Raw genomic sequence first — 24,372 nt, 5'->3', positions numbered from 1 at the left:
GCTGGCTCTAAAAAACCTAGAAGATTCCCTCTAACTCCACCTCCAGGTGAGAAACCTTTGATTTTAAATAGATGAAAATCTCCAAGTGATTTTTGGACCCTATGGGTTTTGAGCACCTCGCTCATAGAAACAACTATAGTTTTTGTAATGATGAAGTATATTCCTTGCATGGTTCCTTTATATTCCTTTGTGATCTGTTGAATCAGGGTGAAGTACTAGGACCTCTGAAAATTTAGCAGAGCCTGTGCACTACCCTTTGGCTACTATCTAATTTTCTCATTCCTATCCTATTGTAACCAACACTGAATCATGGAAATATGTGTAGGACACGTATGATTTTTTTTTTCCAGCACAACCAGCTCCACCGCTAGTAGCTGTGATACGGAGTTCACCAAGGAAGACGAGCAGAGGCTAAAGGATTATATTCAACAGCTCAAGAATGACAGGGCAGCTGTCAAGCTGACCATGTTAGAGTTGGAAAGCATCCATATTGATCCTCTTAGTTACGATGTCAAGCCTCGAGGAGATAGTCAGAGACTAGACCTAGAAAATGCAGTGCTGATGCAGGAGCTGATGGCGATGAAGGTACATGTTCAGTGACTACTGTGTCTCTTTGTCAGGCTGGCATTGGATGGGAGAATTTAGAGTTTCTCCCCCAAAGTGGTACTGACAAATGATGGTAACAAATCAACTGTTAGCTTAGCTTTTGAAATTACACTGGTGTCTATTGACTCTCTTTCCTGTCCTGAAAAACAGACGTGGCTAAAATTAAACAGGTTATGAAAGTTTGTGGTATGTTTCAGTTATTAAGAGGAAAAGGTTGAGAATATGAGAGGAATTTATTTATTGGGGGACAGGGAATGACTAGACTAGGGACTAGAGCAGGATAGAACTAATCTAGAAAAGGATGATAGAACAGAGAGAGCGGTATCAGGTGAAAGGGTTTTCACCTGGGCAGACAATTGAGTTAATAGCCATAAAGTAAGGGGTTGTACCAAAATCTAAGCACAAGGTTATAGAATCCACTACCCTAAAATAATTCTCATTCTGGATTATATTAGGTTAATTTATGTGGTGTCCCATCCCCCTACTATATTGCAAACCCTTTGAAGTCAGAGAGTATAATCTTAGTACCTAACATAGTAGTTTATACAGTGGGTATTTAATGAAGTTCCTAAGTATAAGATAGATCTAGTTATACAGAAGTTTGTCTGAAAAAGATCTGGGTTCTTTAAGTAGATTATAAATTCACTATGAGTCAAAAGTATTCTGACAGTCTAAGTGTGCTCTAACGCTAACATTAGATGGCATTGAGAAACAAAATGTCCATGATTAGGGAAATGATAGGCCCAGTGTACTCTATTTTCCCTTGTCAGACCACATCTGAAACATTATATTTTCAGATAAATTGTGGTGACTGTCAGTAGCCCCAGAACAAATTTTATTCCTTGGTCTCTGTCACCTAGAAATTGGCCAAGGGGATGTGGTGTGTGGATCAGGTGGGCAGGATACCCTGAGGAGAAAAGCCTGCTTCCCTACCTAGGAGTAAGAAGGAATTGTTCTGCTTTTGGTAGCTTCACTTCTCCTTGGTTTTTCTCCCTTGGTGATGGTTTAATAACTCCCCACCACGATTCTAGAGCATATGGCTCCAACCTGCTAAAACAGCTGCATATCAGTGACCATCCTCTACTCAATATCACACTATATATCTATTCTTCCTTTACTCTGGGCCATACTACCCTGTCTTGTCTCTTCTGACAGGTATATGGCATGCTTGGGCAGAGACCTGAGTGACTTAGAAGGCTAGCACTGGCACATCTCACTTCCCAGAATCTTAAAAAAAACACCCTTTCCCTTCAAATTCATTGTTTGGTCTTTCTGGATCATACTATCTGCCTAAGAAATCTAAGGAGATAATATTTATGAAGTGCTTAGCACAGTGCCTGTCATGTAGTAGATGCTTAATAAGTGTTTATTCCCACTCCACCCCAATAGAATGGGGGAATTTTAATGCATCATCTCCCATACCTCTGTTTGCTAATTAAGACTGAGAGGTTGGACTGTTTTTCTGTGCTGTTGTGAAGTGTTTGGGAAGAAAGTAAAACAATTCATAGCCTCCAATTTCTGAGGGAGCCCACTTTCTGGGCTTTTGCAGACATTAGGTCAAATGCTTGATTTGCATTTTCTATATCATTACCATCCTATAAGAATTCTTTCTTCAGTAAGGAATATGTTGTGTAAAGGAACATGTAGCATCAAATTAGCAGGTGATGCAAAGCTGAGAGGGATAGCTAATACACTGGATAACAGTCAGAATCTAAAAAGATCTTGACAAAAAGTATAGCCTAGAGCATTGGGCCTAATCTAATAAGGTAACATTAAATAAAGAGAAATATAAAATTTTACACTTAAATGATCAACTTCACAAGTACATCAGGGAGACATGATAAATCAGTCATTTATAAAATCTCAAATAACCTTCAAAGCTCAGTGCAGGTGCCACCTCTTACACAGTGTCTGTGATCTTCCTAGGCCTATGCCGTTTCCCTAGAAATTACTTTGTATATACAGCATTTTGCATTTAACTTTGTATTGTGTAGTAGGGATTCCTTTTCAAGTATGAGTTGAACTAGATGATTACTAACAGACTTACACCTGTAAAATTCTGTGAAATGCTTTGCATCACCTCACAATCACTATAAAACTAACTCAAGAAACCAGTACCAGAGAATATGCTTTTGAGTTACTGAATAATAGCAATGACTGTTTCCATTGATGGTTAACAAATAAGAATTTTATGTTGGGAAAATGGAATCAATCAGTAAGCATTTATTTAGCATTTCTATGTGCTAAGCACTTTGATGAGCACTGAGGATACAAAGAATGGCAAAGATACATTCGATACTTTAAGGAGCTCATATTCTGGTGGGGGGGAGGGAGAGAAAACATGCAAACAACTAGGAACGTAATAGATATATTCAGTGTAAGTGGGAAGTAATCCTAGAAGGAAGGAACTAGCAATGGGGATAGTGGGTAGGAGACAGAGTGGGAAAGCCCCTTTCAAAAGTTAGGATTTACAGTGAGTGTTGAACGAAGCTAGCAGGTGGTGTTAAAAAGGGAGAGCATTTCAGGTGTGGCAATAGTCAATGAAAAGGCACAGTCAGAAGATGGAGTGTCATATGGAAAGAACAGCAAGGAAAACAGTTATTGGATCGTAGAGGACGTGACAGAGAATGAAGGCTGGAAAGGGCCAGAGTATGAAAGGCTTTAAAAGATATACAGAAGAATTTTACATTTGATCCTGGAGGGAATAGGGAACTCACTAGAATTTACTGAGCAAGGAAGTAACATAGACCTGTGTTTTTAGAAGGATCACTTTGTCAGTTGACTGGAGGACAGACTAGAGTGGGAAAAGACTTGAGGAGGGCAGACCAAAAAGCCATTGGAATAGTCCAAGTGCAAGGGAATGAGAGCTTGCACCAGGGGGGCTAGCTATGTGCACAGAGAGAAGGAAACATATAGGAGTGATCATGAAAGTAGAAATAATAAGATTTGGCAAAAATTGGATATGTTGAATGAGTGAGAGATGAATTTAGGATGACACCAAGTGAGGTCAATAAACATTTTATTAAGTGCCTACCATGGTGGGGATCCAAAAAAAAGGTAAAAGACTGTCCCTTCCCTCAAGGAACTTACAGTCTAATGAGGGAGACAACATGCTAACAAATATATACAAAGCTATTCTGTTTACAAGATAAATAGGAAATAATTAACAGAGAAAAGGCACAGAAATTAAGAGGGTTGGAAAAGACTTCTTGTACAAGGTGGAATTTTACCTGGAACTTAGAGTGTATTAGACAATGGAAATAACTCGATTCTCTAGAAGCCTTAGAGCCAAGAGATGGAGTGTCTTGTTCATGGAACAACAGAGCCAGAGGGTATGACAGCCAGGCTCAGATATACCTAGGTGGGAAAATGGGGAAACTAAGACCTGACCTTCTTCTTCTCAAGGTAATCCCCTCAATTTTCCCCAGAGACAGACTTCTACCTGTAGTAGTCCTCAGGCTGCAGGAGTATATGGCGTTTCCTTTGAATGATAGACTCTCGTGCTATAAATTTCTGTTTAGATTATCCCAATATCCCATTTTTCATTCTTATTCTGAAAGTCCCTCTTTTTCTTTATGCAATCTCTAGTAAAATGACCCCTGAGGCTTCATGGCTGGGCTAAAATAGGAGCCAGATATATTTGGGCAGTGGCCAAGATTGCCTGTGGTTTCTGCTTAGGTTCCCTCTTTTCTTTATCTCTTCCTTCATATTGGACAATTTCTGGGGTAACAAGATAGAGTTATGCCCATTTTCTCTCTTTTGGAGAGAAAAATCACCATCAGCTGGACCCTCTCATCTTAAAGAAGTTAGATCTCTTACCGTAGTGAAGGAAGAATGGGTGGAAGAGCAAAAGAGAAGGGTACAGTCAGAAGTGGGCATGTGCCATCTGACAGGGCTGCCCAAGACCATATAGTTTATTTTTGATGAAATTGTTCAGTGGTCATTCCTAGTTTCTTTAATGTGCAGTAATCAAAAAAAGTCACATTTGGGTGAAAATAATTCATCAGCGGAATCTCTAGCAGTCTTAGACTACAGGTTACTAAATAGAACGGAACAATATGTGCTTTCTTCACTCCCAGTTGAACTAGGCAGGGGGAGGGGGAAAGCTTGTATTAAAATCAGGATTGAAGCAGTTTTTCCAAGGTGGGGTCCTTGGGACCTGACCCTATTGTCACCTGTAAAGGGGATACTAAAGTAGCCATCACGAGTGACTCAGGGAAGGTAATTATTAGGAAACTGCCCCAAGTCACCCTACAGTGTCACCCTCATGAAAGAGGGCAGTCACTAGTGGGACATCCCCTACTCAGTCCAATCAAGGCTCAGAATACAAAGATTCTCTGCAGGCCTTCCTCCTTTATGACTGAGCCAATTTAGAAAAGCCAGTTCAACATAATGAATTTAACTAGCTACTAGTTTTATCAACTGAAAAGCTATTTTACTTTGGCCCTCTACCACTCAAAACAAAGGGGGGAGTTATAGCTGAAGAGAATAGGAAAGCTGCCTGCTGCCACTACGAATAGGAAATTGCTGGTATTGTGAAATTTTCTTCAATCCTTACCTTTTTTCTTTATAAAGTTTGCTTTCTCTTTGAAATTTTTGCCAAAAATCTAGTGTGCACTATCAATTTTAAGACTCTTTTTATCAATTTAAATTCTATTTGTACAATAACTGTCTAGGTGCCCTAGAGACTTTCCTGGTTTTGTAAGCTTACCTTGGCTCAGAGAAAATTTGACTCAAAGCTGAGGGGAACATCCAGGACTTCTCCGGGAAGAAGGGAATCCCCTTGGAGAGGGCATCCTGAGGTGGAGGTCCCATAACTAACTTCTGGTTGGCTCTCCAGTTGTCATGTTAAGGAGAAACTGAGGCACAAAGCTCCAAGCAGGATCAGTTTATTAGCAAGGCTAGCAATTGCCAATTAAAAAAAAAAAATCCAAGACTCCCTAGTGGTCAAGGATGCATCTGACAGAGCAGCTCTATATACAGTTGGTTACATAATAGTCCAGTGATGCAAACTAAACTAAGGCTATAATTGTTCTGACAGAGAGATAGAGGGTAGGCTTACTGAGAGAGGGGATTTCTAGAACCCATGGCAACAGGAAAAACACAGAGTTGGCTAACAACCTCAGGAAAGTCTCATAGTAAGCAAACATCATATGGCCAGGTTGTCTCATCTTCTTTTTTCCCTTCTCCTCCCTTCCACAGTCAGCAAAAAGTTCCCAAATTTTAAGTCTTTATGGTCAGACTTTAACCCATAAGAATAGGGAAGTAAAACTCTTACATACTGTGTGCCATGTCAGTTTTCAATTTCACACATTCCAAACATGGGAGACAGTCAAAGAAAATGACTGGAGCCAAGAGACAGAGTGTCTTGTTTAAGGAACATCAAGGAGACCCATGTCAGTGGACCAAAGAGTCCTTGGAATGTTGGGGTGAAAAATCTAAGAAGACTAAGAAGGTTGGAGGGGTATAGGTCATGAAGGGTCTGAACTCCAAATAGAGGATTTGTTATTTGATCCTGGAGATAACAGGAAGCCACTAGAACTTATTTAGTGCTATACGAAGAACACTTTGGGGCTTAATGGAGGATGGACTGGAGTCAGAAGAGACTTTTGGAAGACCGGCCAACAGGCAGGCTGTATTATAGTGGTCCAGGCATGAGTAGATGGGAGCCTGCACCAGGGTGATGGTACTTATTGAGAGAGAAGACAGCATATTTAAGAGGTGTTGCAAATGTGAACTTAAAAGCCTTGGCAACCTGTGGTGGTTGAAAAAGAGCATAAAGTCAAGGATGATGCCTATGTTGTGAGCTTGGAGTACTGGGAGGATGATGGTAGACCTCAGCAATAAGGAAGTATGGGGGGAGATGGATTGGAGGGAAAGAACTGAGCTCAGTTTTGAACTCAATGTTATGTTTCAAATATCTAGAGGACACCCAGTGAGAAATTCCTAAAAGGAAGTTGGAGATGCAAGACTGGAGATTTGCAGAGAGATTAGGGTTGGATAAGTAGATTTGAGAATCATCAGTATAGAGATAATTGAATAATAGTGATGTGAATGATTATGAATGAAATGAAAAAAATATGGATGAATACTAATAAGAGAGCTGATGAGATCACCAAGTAAAACAGTATGAAGGGAGAGGATAATTGACCTGGGACAGAACCCTGGGGAACAGTCATGATTAGCAAGTATGATACAGATAAAATTTAAATGTAGGAGATTGAGAAGGACTGGTGAGATAAATAAAAAAAAAACATAGGAAAGATTAGTGTCCCAAAAACCTAGAAAGAAGAGAGCGTTTAGAGGAGGATGATTGACAGTGTCAGAAGCTGTAGATAAGTCAAGAAGGATGAGGTTTGAAAAAATAAGTGATCATCGGTAGCTTTAGAGAGAGCACTTTCCTTTGAATGCTTAGTTGGAAGTGAGATTGTAGAGAGTTAAGAAAAAAAAAAAAGGAGAGAAGTTAGAATAGAAACTCCTTCTCAAGGAGTTTAGTGGGGAACCTGAGGCCATGTGGCCTCTAAAGGAGCCACTAAAGGCTAGAAAGACATGAGATTATAGTTAGCAGGGATGGTCAGATGAAGTGAGAGTTTTGTGAGGGTGGGGGAGACAGGTATGTTTGTAGAGAGTAAGGAAGCAACTCGTAAATGGGGGAGATTCTAGATAATGAAAAAGTGGGAATGACAGAGACATCATTCTACTAGAAGAGACAAGATGGAATGGGGTCTCTTGTGCAGAGAGAGGCATTTGTCTGAGCAAAGAGAAAGGCCACTTTTCAGGTGAGACAAAAATAATGAAGGAGATAGTGACAGAAGGCACCTGAGCGATGAGATGATGAGGAGGGAGAAAAACACATCTTTTGATGAATGGCCTCAGTTTTTTTAGTAAACTATGAGTCAGGGTTCTCAGCTGAGAGGGTTAGAGGAAGAAGTACCATGAGATTTGAAGAGGGATGAGATGATCTGGAAGAGCCACTTTAGAAAGACAGTTAATTAGGGAGATACAAAAGTATTGCCTAGCAGAAATGAGGGCCATTATGTAACATAAATTTGTAGTAGATAAAATCAGAGTGATTGTGTGATTTTTCTCTATGAATTAATAAACCATGTGTTTTGTTATGTAGGAGGAAATGGCTGAGCTGAAGGCCCAATTATACCTACTGGAGAAAGAGAAGAAAGCTCTTGAACTGAAGCTGAGTACTCGAGAGGCCCAGGAACAAGCGTATTTGGTGCATATTGAACATCTCAAGTCTGAGGTGGAGGAACAGAAGGAACAAAAAATGAGGTCACTCAGTTCCACCAGCAGTGGAAGCAAAGAAAAATCTGGCAAGGTAAAGGAATGGAAGGTGCTGGTCCGTAGCTTCAATGGCATATAGGTCTGGGTGGATAGCTGGAAGGGTAGAGGGATAGAAAAAGGTAATTCACATTTCACTACTATTACTAGGATATAGAATGCATTCAGAAGTTAAGATTCAAAATGGGGCTCATAAACCACCACCACCTCACACATTTTTTGTCTCCTACTGCACTTTGCAAACTTTACCTTTTATTCTGATTTCTTTAATAAGAGTGGTTTTTTAAAAAATTTGTTTTAATTATTTTTATTAACAAGCATTTCTTTTTTCTCTGTCCCACCACTACACGACTGTATGGGTGGGGGGAAGGGGCAATATTTAAGCAAAACATAGTCCCACATTTGCCATGTACAAAATTTTTTATATATCTCATTTTTCATCTTGGGTTCATCACTTCTTGGTCAGGAAGTAGGTCTCCAACATTTGCATTTTCCTTTTTCAGTCATTTTAACCAATCTGATGAGGTAAAATTTCAATGTTGCTTTAATGAGAATTTCTCTAATAATTAGTGATTTGGAGAAATTTTTCTTTAATCATGGCTATTGGTAGCTTTGATTTCTTCTTTTGAGAATTTTTTGTTCATCTGCTTTGACTAGTTACCTAATTGGGGAATGGCTGTCATTATAATATAGTTGAATCAGATCCTTATATTGTGGGACTGAGACCTTTGTCAGAGAAACCTGCTGCAAATATTTTCCCCCAGTTAACTGTTTCCTTTATGATATCAGCTATAACGGTCTTTTTTTTGTGAAACTTTATGTCATCAAAATTGTTCATTGTATCTTTCTTGATCCTCTATCACTTGTTTGATCATGAAATCTTCTAGATGTTTTTCTTTGATATTTTAAATCATGTATATATTTGGAGCTTATCTTGATATGTCATTAGTCTAAACTTAATTTCTTGGAGACTGTTTTCCAGCTTTCCCAGCAGTTTTTGTCAGAAAAGTCCTTATACCAATAGCTATGGTCTTTGAGATTATCAAGCTCTAACCTACTCATTTGAGATCTAGTTTAAACTTCTAGACTCCCTTCTTTCTCGCCTTCTTTTTTCTCATTATTTGTCTTAATGAAGTAATGAAGTATAATGTACTGTATTACTTCTGTGAAGTAATCCTTTGTTAGTTTGGTTGGTATGTCACTGAATTAGTACATTTAAATGGCATTTTCATTTCTATTATTGGTTCAGTCTGCATAAGCAATTAATATTTTAAAAATTACTTAAATATATCTTTATTTCAATAAAGAGTATTTTGTAGCTGTATTCATTTAGTTACTATGCTGTCTTGATAGAGAGACACGTAAATATTTTTTACATTCTGTACTTAAGTTAAATGGAATTTTTTTTCTCTCTCTCTTACTGCTGGGGTTTGTTGGAAAAATATAGAAAGGTGATGGTTTATTTGGATTTATTTTTTATTCTACAACTTTATTGGAGTTATTTTGCTTAATTTTAATTGACTCTAGGCTTTTTAAAGTAAACTGTATCATCTATAGACAGTAATAATTTTGTTTCCTAATCGGTCATGCTTATTTGGCCAATTTCATATTGGTATAGCTAACTTTTCTAGAACTTTATCAGATAATAGTGGAGATTATGGACTTCCTTGCTTTATCCTTGATCTTACAGGAAATGTCTCTAGTTTATCCCCATTATTGAGGATTGCTCTTGGTTTTGGATGCTATTTAGCATATAAAGAAAAGGTCCATTTTTAGTATTTTTAACATAAATGGATGTTGTATTCTGTCAAAAGCTTCCCCCCATTTATATGTAATCATGTGGTTTTTTTTATTGTTCTTATTATTACCATGTTCTATTATGTCTCCACTTTTCCTGATATCAAGCCAAACCTTCATTCCTGATGTAAATCCAACCTGGTTATATAGTGTGCGCAAGCTTTGTGATATGTTGGTGTAACCTTATTGCTGATATTTTATTTAATATGTTTATGTTAATAGTTATGAGTGATATTGGTCAATATTTTTATTTATCTTTTTACTCTCCTTGGCTTAGGTATCAAAGTGACTTTTATATCATAGAAGGAAATTTGTTGGGTTCCTTTTGTTTCTATTTTTGTAAATATTTTAATTAACACATGGTGTCCCAAATGTCTAAAAAGCTTAAAACTGTGCTAGGAATTTTAGGACACCCTGTATAGGATCTAATAATTCTTTGAACATTTAGTAGAATTTGGTTATAGATCCAACTGGTCCCAGGGTTATTGTCTTTGGGAGTTCATTTATGATTTGTTTGGTTTCTTTTTCTGGGATTGGGTCATCTAAATTCTGCATTTTTTATTTTGTTAATATAGGCATCTTATATTTTTATCAATATTTATCCATTTTTCTCGTGAACAGTTTTGACATATCATTAAGTAAAATAGTTTATTAATTTCCCTTATTTAATTTTCAGCTGCTATGAATTTTGCTTTTTAACATTTGATACTGGTAATTTAGTTTTCCTCTTTTAATCAAATTAGCTAATAATGGTTTGTTTGTTTTGATGTCTCTTTTCTTTCCCCTAAAAAAATAGATCTTAGTTTTATTTATTAATTCAGTAGGTTTTACTTTTAATTCTGTTTCTGTCTTCTTTTAAAGATTTTTATTTTTAAATTATTAGTTTTCTGGGTTGTTTTTTTAAAAAAAATTATGTGCCCAATTCATTTTCTCTCTCTTTTTCTGATGAGACTTTTGAGAGAGATGATTTTCCCCTAGGATTTCATCACTGACTTCATTCATTCTGAAAAATGTGTGTTTTCTCATTGTTGTTCTTTTCTTTGTTTCTATGATTTGCTCGTTGGCCCACCAATTATTTAGGAGTAATTTAGTTTCTAAATTAATTTTTAATCCTGTCTCCAATGGATAAATTTTATTATATTGTGGACAATAAACATATTTTTCCTTTTTTGAGCTTTTATGCCCTAATATGTCGTCACTTTAAAAAACTTAAACAAGATGTTTGAATTGAAGGAGAATTTTCTAGGTTCCTGTTTTCATTGCAATTTATTTCTGCTGAAAGACAAAGATGTAACAAACAATAACAGAGATAATAAATGTAACAAAAAGTTAACCAGAAAATTGTAAAATTATCCTTAGTTTTCAGTGATAAAAGTTATTGATGTTATACAATCAAGTAAGTTATGCAAGAATTTACTGGGATTTTTTGGTAGTAGTGTGAGAGCAAAATTACTTAGCGGAACATAAAGATAAAAATTGAGTGAGCATGTCATTAATGAAGAAAAGTGCTATTTTCAAAGAATCATTTTGCTTTTCCCCTCCCTGGCTGTATTTGAGGCTGATTAATCAAAGAGCATGCTCCCAAAGGATTTGGACAATCTCATCTATCGGCCTTGTCCTTCTGAGACTGGCTGACTGACTTATAGGGGCTAAGCCCTAAATAAGGAAATAGAAAAAGAAAAGCCTGGATCCCAATTGGTTATTGACATAACAGAAAAAATAATTTTCCTCACTTCTTTTATATAATTTCTACTGATAAAATCATATCAGTTTCTAATGCTAAACCATTTGACAGTACCAAGGACTTTGATGGCAAAAAACTTTTTTTTTCTTCTGAGTCTTCAACAAACATAGCTAAAGCATCTGCAGGAACATTTGCCAAACTGCATCTCCACAGGCTTGCTTCCTGGAATGATGATTGCCTGACTTGGATCAGAAGCACTGTTATTCCCAAGGCTCTTTGGTTCAAGATGCTGGGCTGTCACCATTGGAGACTGAGAGTAATAGTCAAAATGGTGGTGGTGGTGGTGGTGGTGGTGGTGGTGGTTTGACTGTCTGGCTTATGCTGACTCTTACCTCCTTCAGGTTGCCTTGCTGCTTCTGCTAGGCTGGCTTGCCTGTTCTGTGAGTGACAGTTGGTTAGCAGTGGGTGGAAATGACTGGCCCCCTTTCTATGGGAATTGCTTGCCTGGAAGGAGGAGTGTTGTTCTGAGAGGTGCAGCTATTCTGAGGGCTCCTGTGGCTTATCTGCCTATTGGTAGCAGTTGTTCATCAGTTGTTGCTGGTGAAAGAAGAAAGAAAATTATGCAGAATAATTTCTTCTCACAGTGACAGCTGTAGGGAATTTATTGGAAACAAGTCTAGTGGTTTCAGGTCACTGCTATTCCCAAGGCTCTTGGGTTCAGGGTCCTGAGCTGTCTGCATTAGAGGAGAAATGGTGGTCAAAATAGTGATCTGACTTGCCTGGCACATTCTGCTTTCTGTCTCTCCCTCACAGTGCCCTGCTGCTTTAACTAGCCTATCCTGCTTGCTCTGTGAGTGGCATATGGTGGGGAGAGCTGACCCCTTAATCACAAGAGTTGCTATGATGGCTGCGAGGACTCAGCTGAAAATAGGAGCAGTGGTTTGGGTGATACAATCACTCCTAGGGCTTTTATTTCTTTATAGAGGTAGGAAGTCCACATGTATAGAACAACGCACATATTTTCAGACTTTTTCAGTTGATCAATTTTGCTGATTTTTTCCCCCTCTTATTCCTCTTTTTTCTTTTAAAAAAATTATTTGTTATTTGGGATGGTTACCTGGGAGGACATTGGGGGAAGAATACTGAAGGTAATTTTTGTGATATAAAAGCAAATGATATTATTAAAATTTATTTTAAAAAATAAAAACTAAATTCTTGTAACAAATATATGTAGTCAAGCAAAACAAATTACCACATTGGTCATGTCCCCAAAAAGTCTCATTTTATATCCTGTGTCCATCACTTCTCTTTCAGGAAGTAGGGAGCCTCTTCTTTTTCAGTCCTCTGGAATTGTGATTGATCATTTCTTTGATCAGAGTTCTTAAGTCTTTTAAAATGGTTTGTCTTTACCATGTGATAGTTATTGTATAAACTACTTAAGATACACTATCTTCAGTCTGCATGAGTTCAAAATGAGGTGTAAATGATACTCCTACCATTTGTATAGACGTATATGTTCATCTCTAATCACGTGAAATAAATCCCCTGTATCCCATCCCTCTTTTCTTCCCTAGCGAAACCTTTTCCCCCTTCTTTCTCCATTTAAGATCATCAAAATATAGTAAAAATCGCTCCCAGACCCTCAGTCTTATTTGACTCCCTCTATGATACCTGCTGACATCACAGTTTTTAGGAGATGCTTATATCACAGTCAGTCCCCATTAGGATGCGAATATTTCATCTTTTCTAAAGGATACAAAATCTTTACATAGGCTTCATAAGTCTTCTTTCAATTGCTTACTTGTATTTACTTTATTATGTTTCTCTTTATTACCCTGTTTGTGCTTCAGAATTTCTAACCGTTTCTTGTATTTTCCTCAGGAAATAATGCTTAGCATTACGCTACTTTTTCTGGGTGAATTATTCTTGGTTGTAAGCCTATATCTTTTGCCTTTTCGAATAGTCCAAGCTCTCTACTCCTCAATAGCTATAATAGCTGCTAAATCTTTTATGATGCTGACTGTGGTTCTTTAGTGCTTAAACTCTTTCTTTATGACTATTTGCAGTACTTTTTCATTGACTTGGAAGCTCTAGATTTTGGCTATGACATTTCTAGATTTCATTTTGAGATTTATTTCATGAGATAACTATTCTTTCTATTGTCACTTCTCTCTGGTTTTAAAAGGTCCGTGCAATTGTTTTTAAAGTTTTCTTGAAATGGGCAGTTTTTTTTTTAATTTCTATTTTGTTGCCTTGATGATCTTGCTTCTTTTTTTTTTTTCCCCTGTTGTGCTTACTCTCAGAGGTATCAATTCTTGGAGGAGATAGAGAGCACTATCTCCTATTTTCTTATAATTGTTTTTCCTATTTACCATGAAATAATCTCTCTGATTCCAAGACCTTCCTCCCTTTTGGATGTCACTTCTCTCCCCTCCACCCCTACTGCCACAGTTATGATTCCTCATTTCCTGAGGCAGGATACCATCCATGGAGGTACAGCACTGTCTCAGAGATAGTAGTCTCTCTGAGCAGAAAACCCCTGCAAATTACACACGTGATAAAGTCCCCAGCTCCCATTATGAAATACTTCTCTCCGCACATGGGAGAGTTCTTGAGTAGAACTTCTTTCACCACTAGATTAACATTTCTCCCTTTCTTTCTGCCTGTTTCAACCTCTAATTTTGCCACTTTACCAATTTTCTCCTATCCCCTCTACTTCCTAAAATACTATAGGAGTTATTTTCTGTTCATTATTTAACATTTACTTGAATAGGATATATTTTACATTCCTCTCTTACCCTTTTTCTCCCCTTTTCCCTTTCTTGCCCTCCAAATTCTGCAGTGTAGTCCCACAAAAGACTGATTCACTGGGAAGCAAAGAATCATGAGGTTCAGTTATGCTGTATCAGGCCTGTGACTCTACTATCACTTCTATTTAAGTTCTGCTTTCATCTTTATCTCTTTGTGTACTTTAAGAAAGAAACCTCTTAATATTCCCTCCATTTATGTTATTGTCCTTTTTTTAATCCTCAAAAGTGTCATATATATATGTGTGTATATATATGTATGTGTGTATATATGTATGTGTGTGTGTGTATATATATATATATGTGTGTGTGTGTGTATATATATATATATATATATATATATTATGTGTGTGTGTGTGTGTGTGTGTGTGTGTGTAATTTAACCACTTGCAATTTCCTTAATAGCTTTATTTTTTTGTCTTGTGTTTCTTGCCTGGGGTCTTTGAAAAGCGAACAACCTTATATCTGTTTTTATTGAATTTTCTTCATAAAAAATGTCTCAATGTTTATTGAATGTCCGTCATTTTTCCCTTGATGATTAGGCTTAGATTTGAAGGGATGTCACCTTGGGATATATCTTGAGCTGCTTTGCTTTTTGCAATACATTATTCCATTCTCTTCAGCTATATCTGATGGGTGCAGAATAGACTTGTGTATTCAGATTTCCTTTCCTTCATATTTTGAAATCTTTCTCCTAGTCATTTGCAAAACTTGTTATTTGCCATTAGAATAGTCAAATTGAATCAGTATATGTCTCGGAGTTTATATCTTAGGCTTTTTTTTTCCCCTAGAGGCAATCTGTAGATTCTTTTGATTAATACTATTTTCTGTATTCAGAAGTTCTGGGCAATTTTCTTGTATTATTTTTTGCATTATGGTGTTCATATTTTTTGAGTTCTTCTGGAAGTCCTATCCTTAAATTGACTGTAGGCATATTGTCTTGAAAGTCAGTATTTAAAAATTTTTTTTTCTTTTGACCTATCTCCAACTGAGAAAGGAAAGCAAAACTATTCCTATAAATAGGTATGCTCAAGTAAAATACATTACACTATTAGTCAAGTCCAAAATATATGTGACATATATCAGTCTGCATCATGAGTCCATCACCTATCAGGAGAGTATTAGCGTGTTTCCCCATGAATGCTTTGGAATGCTGGTTGATCATTTTTTTGGACTAGTTACTAAGTCTTTCAATGTTGTTGTTATTGTATAAATTGTTTTGTTGAATTTTGTTAACCTGTTAAATTGTGTTCTCTGATTCTATTTATTTCACTCTGTATTTGTCTTCTTAAGATGAAGATAGCCTTCAACATGACAACTCCATTTTTTACTACTTCATTTGTGTTTGCTCTGCCACAGAGCAGGTTCAAGTTTATAAGAAAGTCCTCAAGTTATATTTAACAGTCAGTTGTATTGTTTTTAGGAGTGTATGGATGGAGCCTCATCTGTGCTGTCACTATCTGAGCTGAGGACAACATTCAGCGAGAATGATTTGGCAGCAGAAGTTACCAACGCACTGCGACGGTAGGTAATTCTTCTCAGCACACCAGAATAATGACTTATTCTACTAAAATCAAATTTCATCTTGGGTTTTACCAACTAATCAGCCAGCTCTTTCTGGATCATTTGGGCTCTCATAGAAAGGGTGGTATAGTTGGAGCCTACTTGACTATTTTTCCATTGACTTTTCTACTTTGAAAAAGCGAATCTTTGTGGAGAGGAAATTGAAAATAATGTTGAAAAAGCATGAAGCACTTTGATGCTGGGTCTTTCAAAAAGAAAAAAAAGTGTGTCTGTCTTTTACTAAAGAATCTGAGCAATGATTGCTGCTATGATGGAGATTTCTCCTCCTTTTTGTTCCGACCCCCATTTATTTTTTCCTTTTATTCTAAGTTATCCTAGATGGGGAGTTTTTGTTGTTGCTGCCAGCTGCTTCTGTGACTATATAGTTAACAATTATAATTACTTTTCTGAGAGAGGAAAAAGCCAGCCACATATCCTATTGATTTCCCTGCAAGGAGTAATTGCTACATGTTGGAGAAATGGGATCAGAATCCACCAACTGGCTCCAAGTGAGCCATGTAGCTTCTGTCTGATAAGCCCCTGATTTTTCAGATCTCCCAAATACCACAGGCCTTTTCTGGCAGAGATGAAATAGGCATGAAATGCAGGATCTGCATATCATAAACATAATAGGAGCCATTTTTTCTTTCTGTTACTGTGTATTTCAGTGGACCATCTTAAATCAGTTAGCATGAATTTCCCATTAAAGTGCCAGGAAATCTGGAACCAAAAAAGATCTAGCAGAATAAGAGAAAAAAAGAAAGAAACTTGTGTAATTATACTGTAACTGAAATACATATGTTTAGAATACATATGGCAGAAAAACCTGAGAACTGGTTTGGTTTTGTTTTGTTTTGAGTTTTGTCCTTTTATTTGTTTTCATAAGCTGGAAAAGTTTAAGAAAAATATATTAAATCACAGCAGAGATAGGGCTTAATCCTGCATTGCTTTATATTTGCTTTGCAGATAATTTTAAAAATATAAGCTTAAACCTTCCACAGAAACAAACATTTAAATGAACAAATAAAATAAGAAGAAAGATTATAACTAAAGCCATAAACTCCAAACCATTAACCCAATTAGAAATTTTACAGATAGATCTTGTTTTGACACAACAGAAACTTCCCCACAAGCGCCCAAACAAATCCCCTACAAGTACATGCACTTAGTAAAAAAAAAAAAAAGTCTGATTACTGATAGTACCCGTCATCTTACACTTTTGTGGCTTCAGTTGTTAACGGAAAGAAAGGATTCTTCCTTCAACTCTGATAATATGGCACAAATATTGAATATTGTTTTTGACCTATTTCTCATTCCTCCTCAGTGTTCTCTTTATAAACCATGTTTTGAACAGACTTTTAAAAAAGCATATATTAAAGAATATATATTTTTAAAGCATATATAAATATATATTATTTAAAGCATATATATTTAAAGTATATTTTAAAGCATATATTTTTAAAGCATAATATAAAATTATAATGAGAACATCTTTGTCCCCTTCTGATCTTTTTGTTATGTATATTTTTAAACTTTTTGCAGTTATTAATTTTTAATATTATTGTAATCAATGATATCATTGCTCCAATTCTTCATACTGCACTTTCATATCAGATCATACTTCTTTCTGTTCTTCTTATTTGTCATGGCTTATAATGTAATAATAGTCCCTTATATAATATATGGTATAACTTATTCAGCCTCTTTCTAATCAGTGAACAACTATTACTTTTAAAAATACTGTTCATGGGGAACATTAATAGGCAGGTAGTTGGCAAAGTGGATAGAGGGCCAAATCTGAAGTGAGGAAGATCTGAGTTTAAAACCAGCCTTAGATATTCACTAGCTGTATGAACCTGGGCAAGTTACTTAACCTGTGTGTGCCCCTGTTTCCTCATCTATAAAATCGAGATAACAATAACACCTATTTCCCAGGGTTGTTTGAGGTTAAAATGAGGCAATATTCATAAAGCACTCTGAACATTTTAAAGTACTGTATAAATGCTAGCTATTACTCTTGTTTCTAGGTTAGAAGTAGTGTTGCATAGCGGATAGAGAGCCATTGTAAGGTTCAGAAAAACCTGGGCAAATCACTTAACTTCTCAGTGTCTCAGACCATCTCCCAAGTCTGTAGTTTGAAGAACAGTTGCTGATCTGCATTGGTAGAAGAGGTTTATTTGCTGGAAGTTTCCTAGACCAATGAAAACACAGGGCCAAATAAATCTCTCCATCCCATCCCTTTAAAAAAGAAAAAAAATTTGCTAGGGGAAGTTGGTGGTTTTCGATCCCCACAGATCAGAATTAGGATATCTTATAATCCAAAAGGAAAGATATTTAGGTAAGGATAAAAATCATCAAATAAGTTAGATTAAAAAAAAATTACCTGTGGTCAGGTAATGTTGTGTTGAGGAAGAAGCACTAAATTTGAAGTCAGACAATCAGGGTTTGTTACCCTATTTCATTGGGCTTCAGCTTCTTTATCTATAAAATGAGGATTTAATTTGAGTAATTTCTAAAATCCCTATTTACTCTTGGGTCTCTGATGTGTCCTACACTTAGCTTCGGTAGGGACTGTGGCTAATCAGATTGGTCCAGTTTTGGGTAAGACTCATCTATAAGATTAACAGTGTCTTCTTGTCTTCCTGAAGCTTCAGTGTCAGTCAAGGCCAGATTTTTCAGACCTTCTACCTGTAGTAGTTTTGTTTTTTTTTAAACTATTTTCTTTACTGACTTTTCTGATACTGTTTGGAATGGTACTTGATTAGATTAAAACCAAAACTTCTGAGATTACACATATAAAGTGAAACTGCCATCTGTTCTTATTCTGTTTTTTCTAGAGTTACTGTTAAGGTCCATCTGGATCATCAGATTTCTAGACATGCATGCTGAGGCTTTTGTTGTTAGGGTGTTTAGATTCAGCAGGATTTTGTTTGTTTGTTTGTTTGTTTGTTCGTTCCAAACTCTGAGTTCCTGCTCTAATGTCTGTGCTGCCTCTTTCTTTGACCCAAATAAAATCCTGCGGTTATTTGATACACTACAACACAAACACAAAAGTCACGAGATTTTTTTTTAAAATGCATTTCTGTTGGATAGAGTATGTCCTTGTACTTACATAGTACATTCCTAGGATCTCAAAACAATACATTTTAATTGATCTTTTCTACATTTCTGAGACATAGGCAGGAATAGCATATCTCTGTTATATAAATGGAGAAACTAGCTTCAAAAAGCTAAGTTGCTTACCCAAGGTTAGCTCATCTGGGGTGGTCTTGTGCCTCTAGAGTCTTTCTGACCCTGTTAGGTATTCCACCCTCAGTTTGCTGACAGATTATCCTTTGGTGAGTATGAGCCTAAACTCATAGAAACTCATGTGAGTAACATATGCAGCAGGGCCAGCATCTGTTTTGAACAGTTGGGAATTTGCACACTCCAAGAATGTAACTTTGTATCTGTCAACCAAGCGGTAAGTATAAACAGACTGGTTTATGGAGGCAGGTGTGCTAGTGAAAATGTTCCTAGATCAGCCCTCATATCTGAAAATACTCCCCATTAAAGGGCAGACTCATGAAATAGTAATCAAAGTGCCAACACCAGATTGGTTATCAGTGGATAGGCTTAGGTATCCAGGATGGCATTGCTTTGCCTGCTGTACTATTGAGACAGAATCAAGACAGGAAAAAGACCCTTCTGCATGGGAACAAGGCTGACTTGGTACCCTCACAGATGACTTCACATCCACCCTTTGTTACCTGGTTCTAATATGACATACCCTAAAATTCAGAGCTAAACTTGTTGACATATTGTTCTTAAGTCTACAGTACTTCTCCAACACTGATTCAGTTGTGTGCAAGAGTACCTGCTTTTTTATACTCTGTAGCCAGGAAATTTCCTTCTGCAATGTGCCACACATTTGTGCGATTACATATATGCGAGATATCTTGGGTCCTAATGTCCCATGTCTTTTTAACCTACTTTTACATTCCAGGCTACCAGATGGACAAAGATTAACTTTCTTTTCTTTTTTGATTAATAACTGGCATGTGCGCTCCTCCTCTGCTGTGTAAGAATAGGAAGCTATAATAGTGAAAAAAACTCTTGTTTTCTGTCCTGCAGGCTGGCAGTGCTCTCCCTCCTTACCCATTCCTCCTTGCTTCCCTGGCCTTTCTGCAGTCTCAGCTCAGATTCTACTTTCTGCAACAGGCCTTTCTACACCAATCCACCCCTACTGCTAACGCCTTCCCTCATGGATTACCTGCCTTTTCGTACCTAGCTAGATAGACAGACAGATGTATGTGTGTGTATCTTATATGTACTTAGCTAGACAGGGAACTATACCCTTAGCACATTGGGGGAAAGGTGAAAAATTGCCCCTTAGCCTCCCAGAAGTTCAGATTCCTACACTTTTTGCTATTGCATAGTTGATAAATCTGTCTCTGTTTTGTGATACTCTACCATAAAACCCTCTTCTGCTTGGATCATCTCCAACCCCAAACCCTACTCCCTTACTCTTATTTTAATACATTTTTCATATTTTGACAATCATAGTAACTCAACTCCCCCCACTCTGAACCTTCCCTGTAACAAAGGAAAACAAACAAAACCATTCAATACAGAAACCTTGCTCAGGAAGTATTTGATACTCTGTCTTTACAGACCCCCATATCTCTGTTGTGAGGAGAAAGATCTATTATGGTTTTTTCCAGAAACATCATTGCTTTTTAGTTCTTTGTTTCAGTTATCTTTTCATTTCTATATTTACATGTATAAAGTATTTTTTGGTTCTGCTTATTTGAACTGAGTTCGTATAGTTCCTACAGTTCACTACCCATTTCTTTGAATTCATTTCTTATTATACAATATTATTTCATTACATTTCAGATTTCATAATTTTTCACCTTTTCCCCAATGTGCGTTTAGTTCTTTGCTCCAACAAAATACGAGTATTTTGGCATATGTTAGACCTCTGCTGCTGTCTTAGACTTACTCGTCTAGTAGTAGGATTGCTGTGGTTTGAATGAGGGTCTTTTTATTCCCAACCGAGTGCTTTTTCTTCTTCACTACACTTTTTACACCAGTCTTTCTTGATAACCTCAGCCAGAAATGAAATTTCTATTCCCTGAATTCTAGTGGTACTTAATATCTTCCACTGTCGAAAATTTTGTAGATCTTTGCCAGATTGCTAGATAAATCTCATCAGGGCAAGGATTGTTGTATTTGCTTTTATAGCCACCTCACACTCTTGTATACTGTAGGTGCTCAATAAATGTTTTTTGAATGGTTCAGTGAATGAATCAAAACTTTTTGGTACTAGCGTGTTCTGCTCTTTGTCATCCTGTCCGATACAAATGTATGTATTCTCAGCTACGCCTTACCATGGTTAACCAGTTATGACTTAGCCTCTACTACCATTAACCAACAATCTCAAGAGTCATCAACTAGATGATTATCTTATTTTCTCCAAGATAACAATTGAATTAGATATCTAAGATTTTCCTTCTGTTTAGTCCCAGGCTTTTCTCTCTTACGAGATTTTGAGAAAATCCAAAGTACTTATTCATTAGGAAAATATCATAAACCCATGATGGTATTTGAGTAATGACCCATTTGTATGCAGTGGTCTACTAGGTGCTGGATAAAGCAAGCTAAAAGTCTCTTGTAATGGTGTATAGTGTCCCCAGCAGTGCTTATGTCAAGAAGTTGTTCTCTATAGCTTTAAGACCAATGCACAGCCAACAGATTCTTCTGCACTGTGCTCCCAAAAAGACTGCTTGTCCTCTCTTTGTTATGAATAAGCCCCATTTTGTAGCCAGAAGATATATCTGGCACAGTGAGGAACCCAAGGCTCTGAGAAGTACCCTGTGACAAACCACAGTATGCCACCAAAAAATATCAATCCTAGCATGATAATAAAACAATCATCAAATTGTGCTGTCATCTACAAATTTTTTGTAATATAGAAAAATGACACCTCGTCATAACCAGGATATTTAAGTTCAGCTCCTGGCTCTGACTCTTAACTTACATAGGATCCTACTGCTAGTCATTTCTCCAAGCCTCTGTCACTTTCCTTATCTCCAAAACAGGAATAATAATACATCATAGAACTGTAATGAAGAAACTGCTTTGTAAACTTTGAGGCATTGTGGCATAGTGGAATGGGTGCTATACTTAGCAGGAAATTGGCATTCAGAACCCAACTTGGAACTTGTTATATGTGTGATCATGGGCATGTTGTTTGTTAGGCGAGTTAGAAGAAAACTCAGCAGCCATCTATGACATCTCATATCACAAGATTAAGGATTCTTTTTAGTTATGGTTTGCAACAGATGGTTACTAAGGAAGCTCCTTCTACTTCTGCACAGCTGTATTATTTAAGATTTTTTTTCCCCCTGACATAAAGCCTAAATTTGTCTCTTTGCAACCTCCACTCACTATTCCTTATTTCCGTGGCCAGATAAGTCCAATCTTTGTTCAAAGAGACAGCATCACGTTCCACCCTCTTTAATTTTTTTTTCCCCCGAGCTAAACATCTAGTCTTCGTATGGCATGGACTCAAGACCTTTCACAATTCTGAGTGTTGTCTGGATGTTCTCCAGCTTATCCACAACTTTCCTAAACTTGCATCTAGACCTGGATACAGTATTCCAAATGTTCTCTAAGACATCTTGGGAACTACAACACGACTCTCTTAACGCAGCCCCAGACTGCATTACCTTTTTTGCCTTGGCCCATCCCACTGCTGCTTCCTTTGAGATTTCAGTCCACTAAAATCCCCAGATCTTTTTCAAACTATCTAATTAAGCTTCCTTCTGCCCCCATCTTGTATGTGTAATGTTGACTTTTTGAACCCAATAAGAGTTTAGTTTTTCTCTACTGAATTTTCATCTCATTAGATTTAGCTCTCATACTGTAAAGTCTATCAAGGTAACATGTCATCCAGTGTGTTAGCTATTCCTCCCAGCTTTGTGTCATATGTGAATTTGATAAGCATGGCATTTACGTAATTGATAAGGAGGCAGCAGAATACAAAAAAATATAGCACTTCCTTTGGAGTCAGAAGACCTGGGTTCAAATCTTTCCTCTGCTATTTACTGCCTTTGTGACCTTAGGCAATTTATTTAGCATCATGGGGCTTCAGTATACTCATCTGTAAAATTAATGGGTTTGACTAGATGGTGACTGAGGTCCCTTCTGGCTTTTCATCTATAATTCTGTCATCTGTACTGCATTAAATAGCACTGTGTTTCAGTAGCTGGCTGTTGTGCAGACTCCTTGGTCTCCCCCAATCCCATAAGATATACACAGTAGAACCTGATGGAGTTGCTTTCCATGAGATGGGATCTTGTCAAATCTGAGAAGCCATTAGGAGATTCCTAATGTATGTATAAGGATTTTTACTAGTATTTTTATATTATTTGTCCCCAAGCCAAGCCTCGTACCCTCATCACTTGAAGTTATCAGGGCAGACTGCAAAGTTTCGAGATGGTTCTGATGAGCTTCCCAGAGCAGATTTAATTCCAAGAGCAAAGGGTTACATAATTGATTCACCCTGGAAATGTCCTTTAACATGTTAGTATGTAAAGTAGACAGGTAGATAGTAACACCTATCTCAAGGGTTGTTGTAAGGACAATATGAGATAATATTTGTAAAGCACTTTGCAAACTTTAAACCTCTATATAAATAAAGCACTATCACTGTCATCATCAAGCCTGTACCTGCTACTTCAATCTTGGTGAAGTTATGCTGGCTCTTTATAATAACCTTTTCTTTTATAGACATTCATTATCTCTCTGATGATCTATTCTGAAATTTTCCCAGGAATTGAATTTACTAATTTTTTAAAATTTAAAATTAAAATTAAAAATTAAAAAATTTTAAATTCAGATTTACTGATTCCTCATTTACAAACTATAATCTCTTTCCTTTTGTAACTGTTTCATATAGTCTCATTCTCTCAGGGCCAGACCTGTTACAAAATTCTCCAGCACTCTTAAAGTGTTGAAGAGATCTCTTTCCTCTGTCATAAGCTCAAGCCTCCTGAAGCTGTATTCCCTTTATTTTAGGGGGATCAGAGGCTAACCCTCCAGTTTAACCACTTAAAATTGGATTAGCTCATACAAAGTGATATTTAATTCAAAGATGCTGTTGTCCTTCATGCTCAAAATAACATCACTATGTTATTTTTAGTTTTATTCAACTCTTTGTGACCCCATCTTTGCTAAGAAAACCTTAGCAAAGATACTGGAGTGGTTTGTCATTTCCTTCTCTAGTTTATTTTACAGATGAGTAAACTAAGGCAAACAGAGTTAAGTGACTCGTCCAGGATCACGCAGCTAGTGAGTGTCTTGAGCCAAATTTGAATTCAGGAAGATGAGTCTTGTTGATTCCAGGCCCAGCACTCTATCCATTGCACTTCCTAGTTGCCTGTATCGGAGGTTTGAGAAAGAATGAAAAAGTTTGAAAGAGTCACTGTGGAAAGAATGCCTTGAAGCAGTGAGGGCCTAGTTAGGGTCCTGTAACATAAATTTGCAGTGGACCAAGTCAGAACAGTTGTGTGATTTTCTCCAACTTGGTTTAGCAGCACATGTGTAGGAGCGAAGGTGACAAATTGTGGGAGTGAT

General features: G+C 37.0%; 1 protein-coding gene across 1 annotated transcript in view; it reads left to right on the top strand.

Annotated features, from left to right (window-relative positions):
- Positions 1-24,372, top strand: part of MCC (MCC regulator of Wnt signaling pathway) — a 113,841-nt gene that overhangs the window by 80,749 nt on the left and 8,720 nt on the right. The window contains exons 13-15 of the mRNA XM_020980072.1: positions 351-585; positions 7,730-7,936; positions 15,611-15,711. Of these exons, the coding sequence (XP_020835731.1) occupies positions 351-585; positions 7,730-7,936; positions 15,611-15,711 (543 nt within the window). The remainder of the gene's footprint in view (positions 1-350; positions 586-7,729; positions 7,937-15,610; positions 15,712-24,372) is intronic.

The sequence above is a fragment of the Phascolarctos cinereus genome, unplaced genomic scaffold (genome assembly GCF_003287225.1).
Source record: "Phascolarctos cinereus isolate Bilbo 61053 unplaced genomic scaffold, phaCin_HiC Scaffold_4;HRSCAF=312, whole genome shotgun sequence".
Classification (NCBI taxonomy): domain Eukaryota; kingdom Metazoa; phylum Chordata; class Mammalia; order Diprotodontia; family Phascolarctidae; genus Phascolarctos; species Phascolarctos cinereus.
The sequence above is the reverse complement of the archived record's forward strand: the minus strand, read 5'-3'. Positions and strand labels throughout refer to the sequence as shown.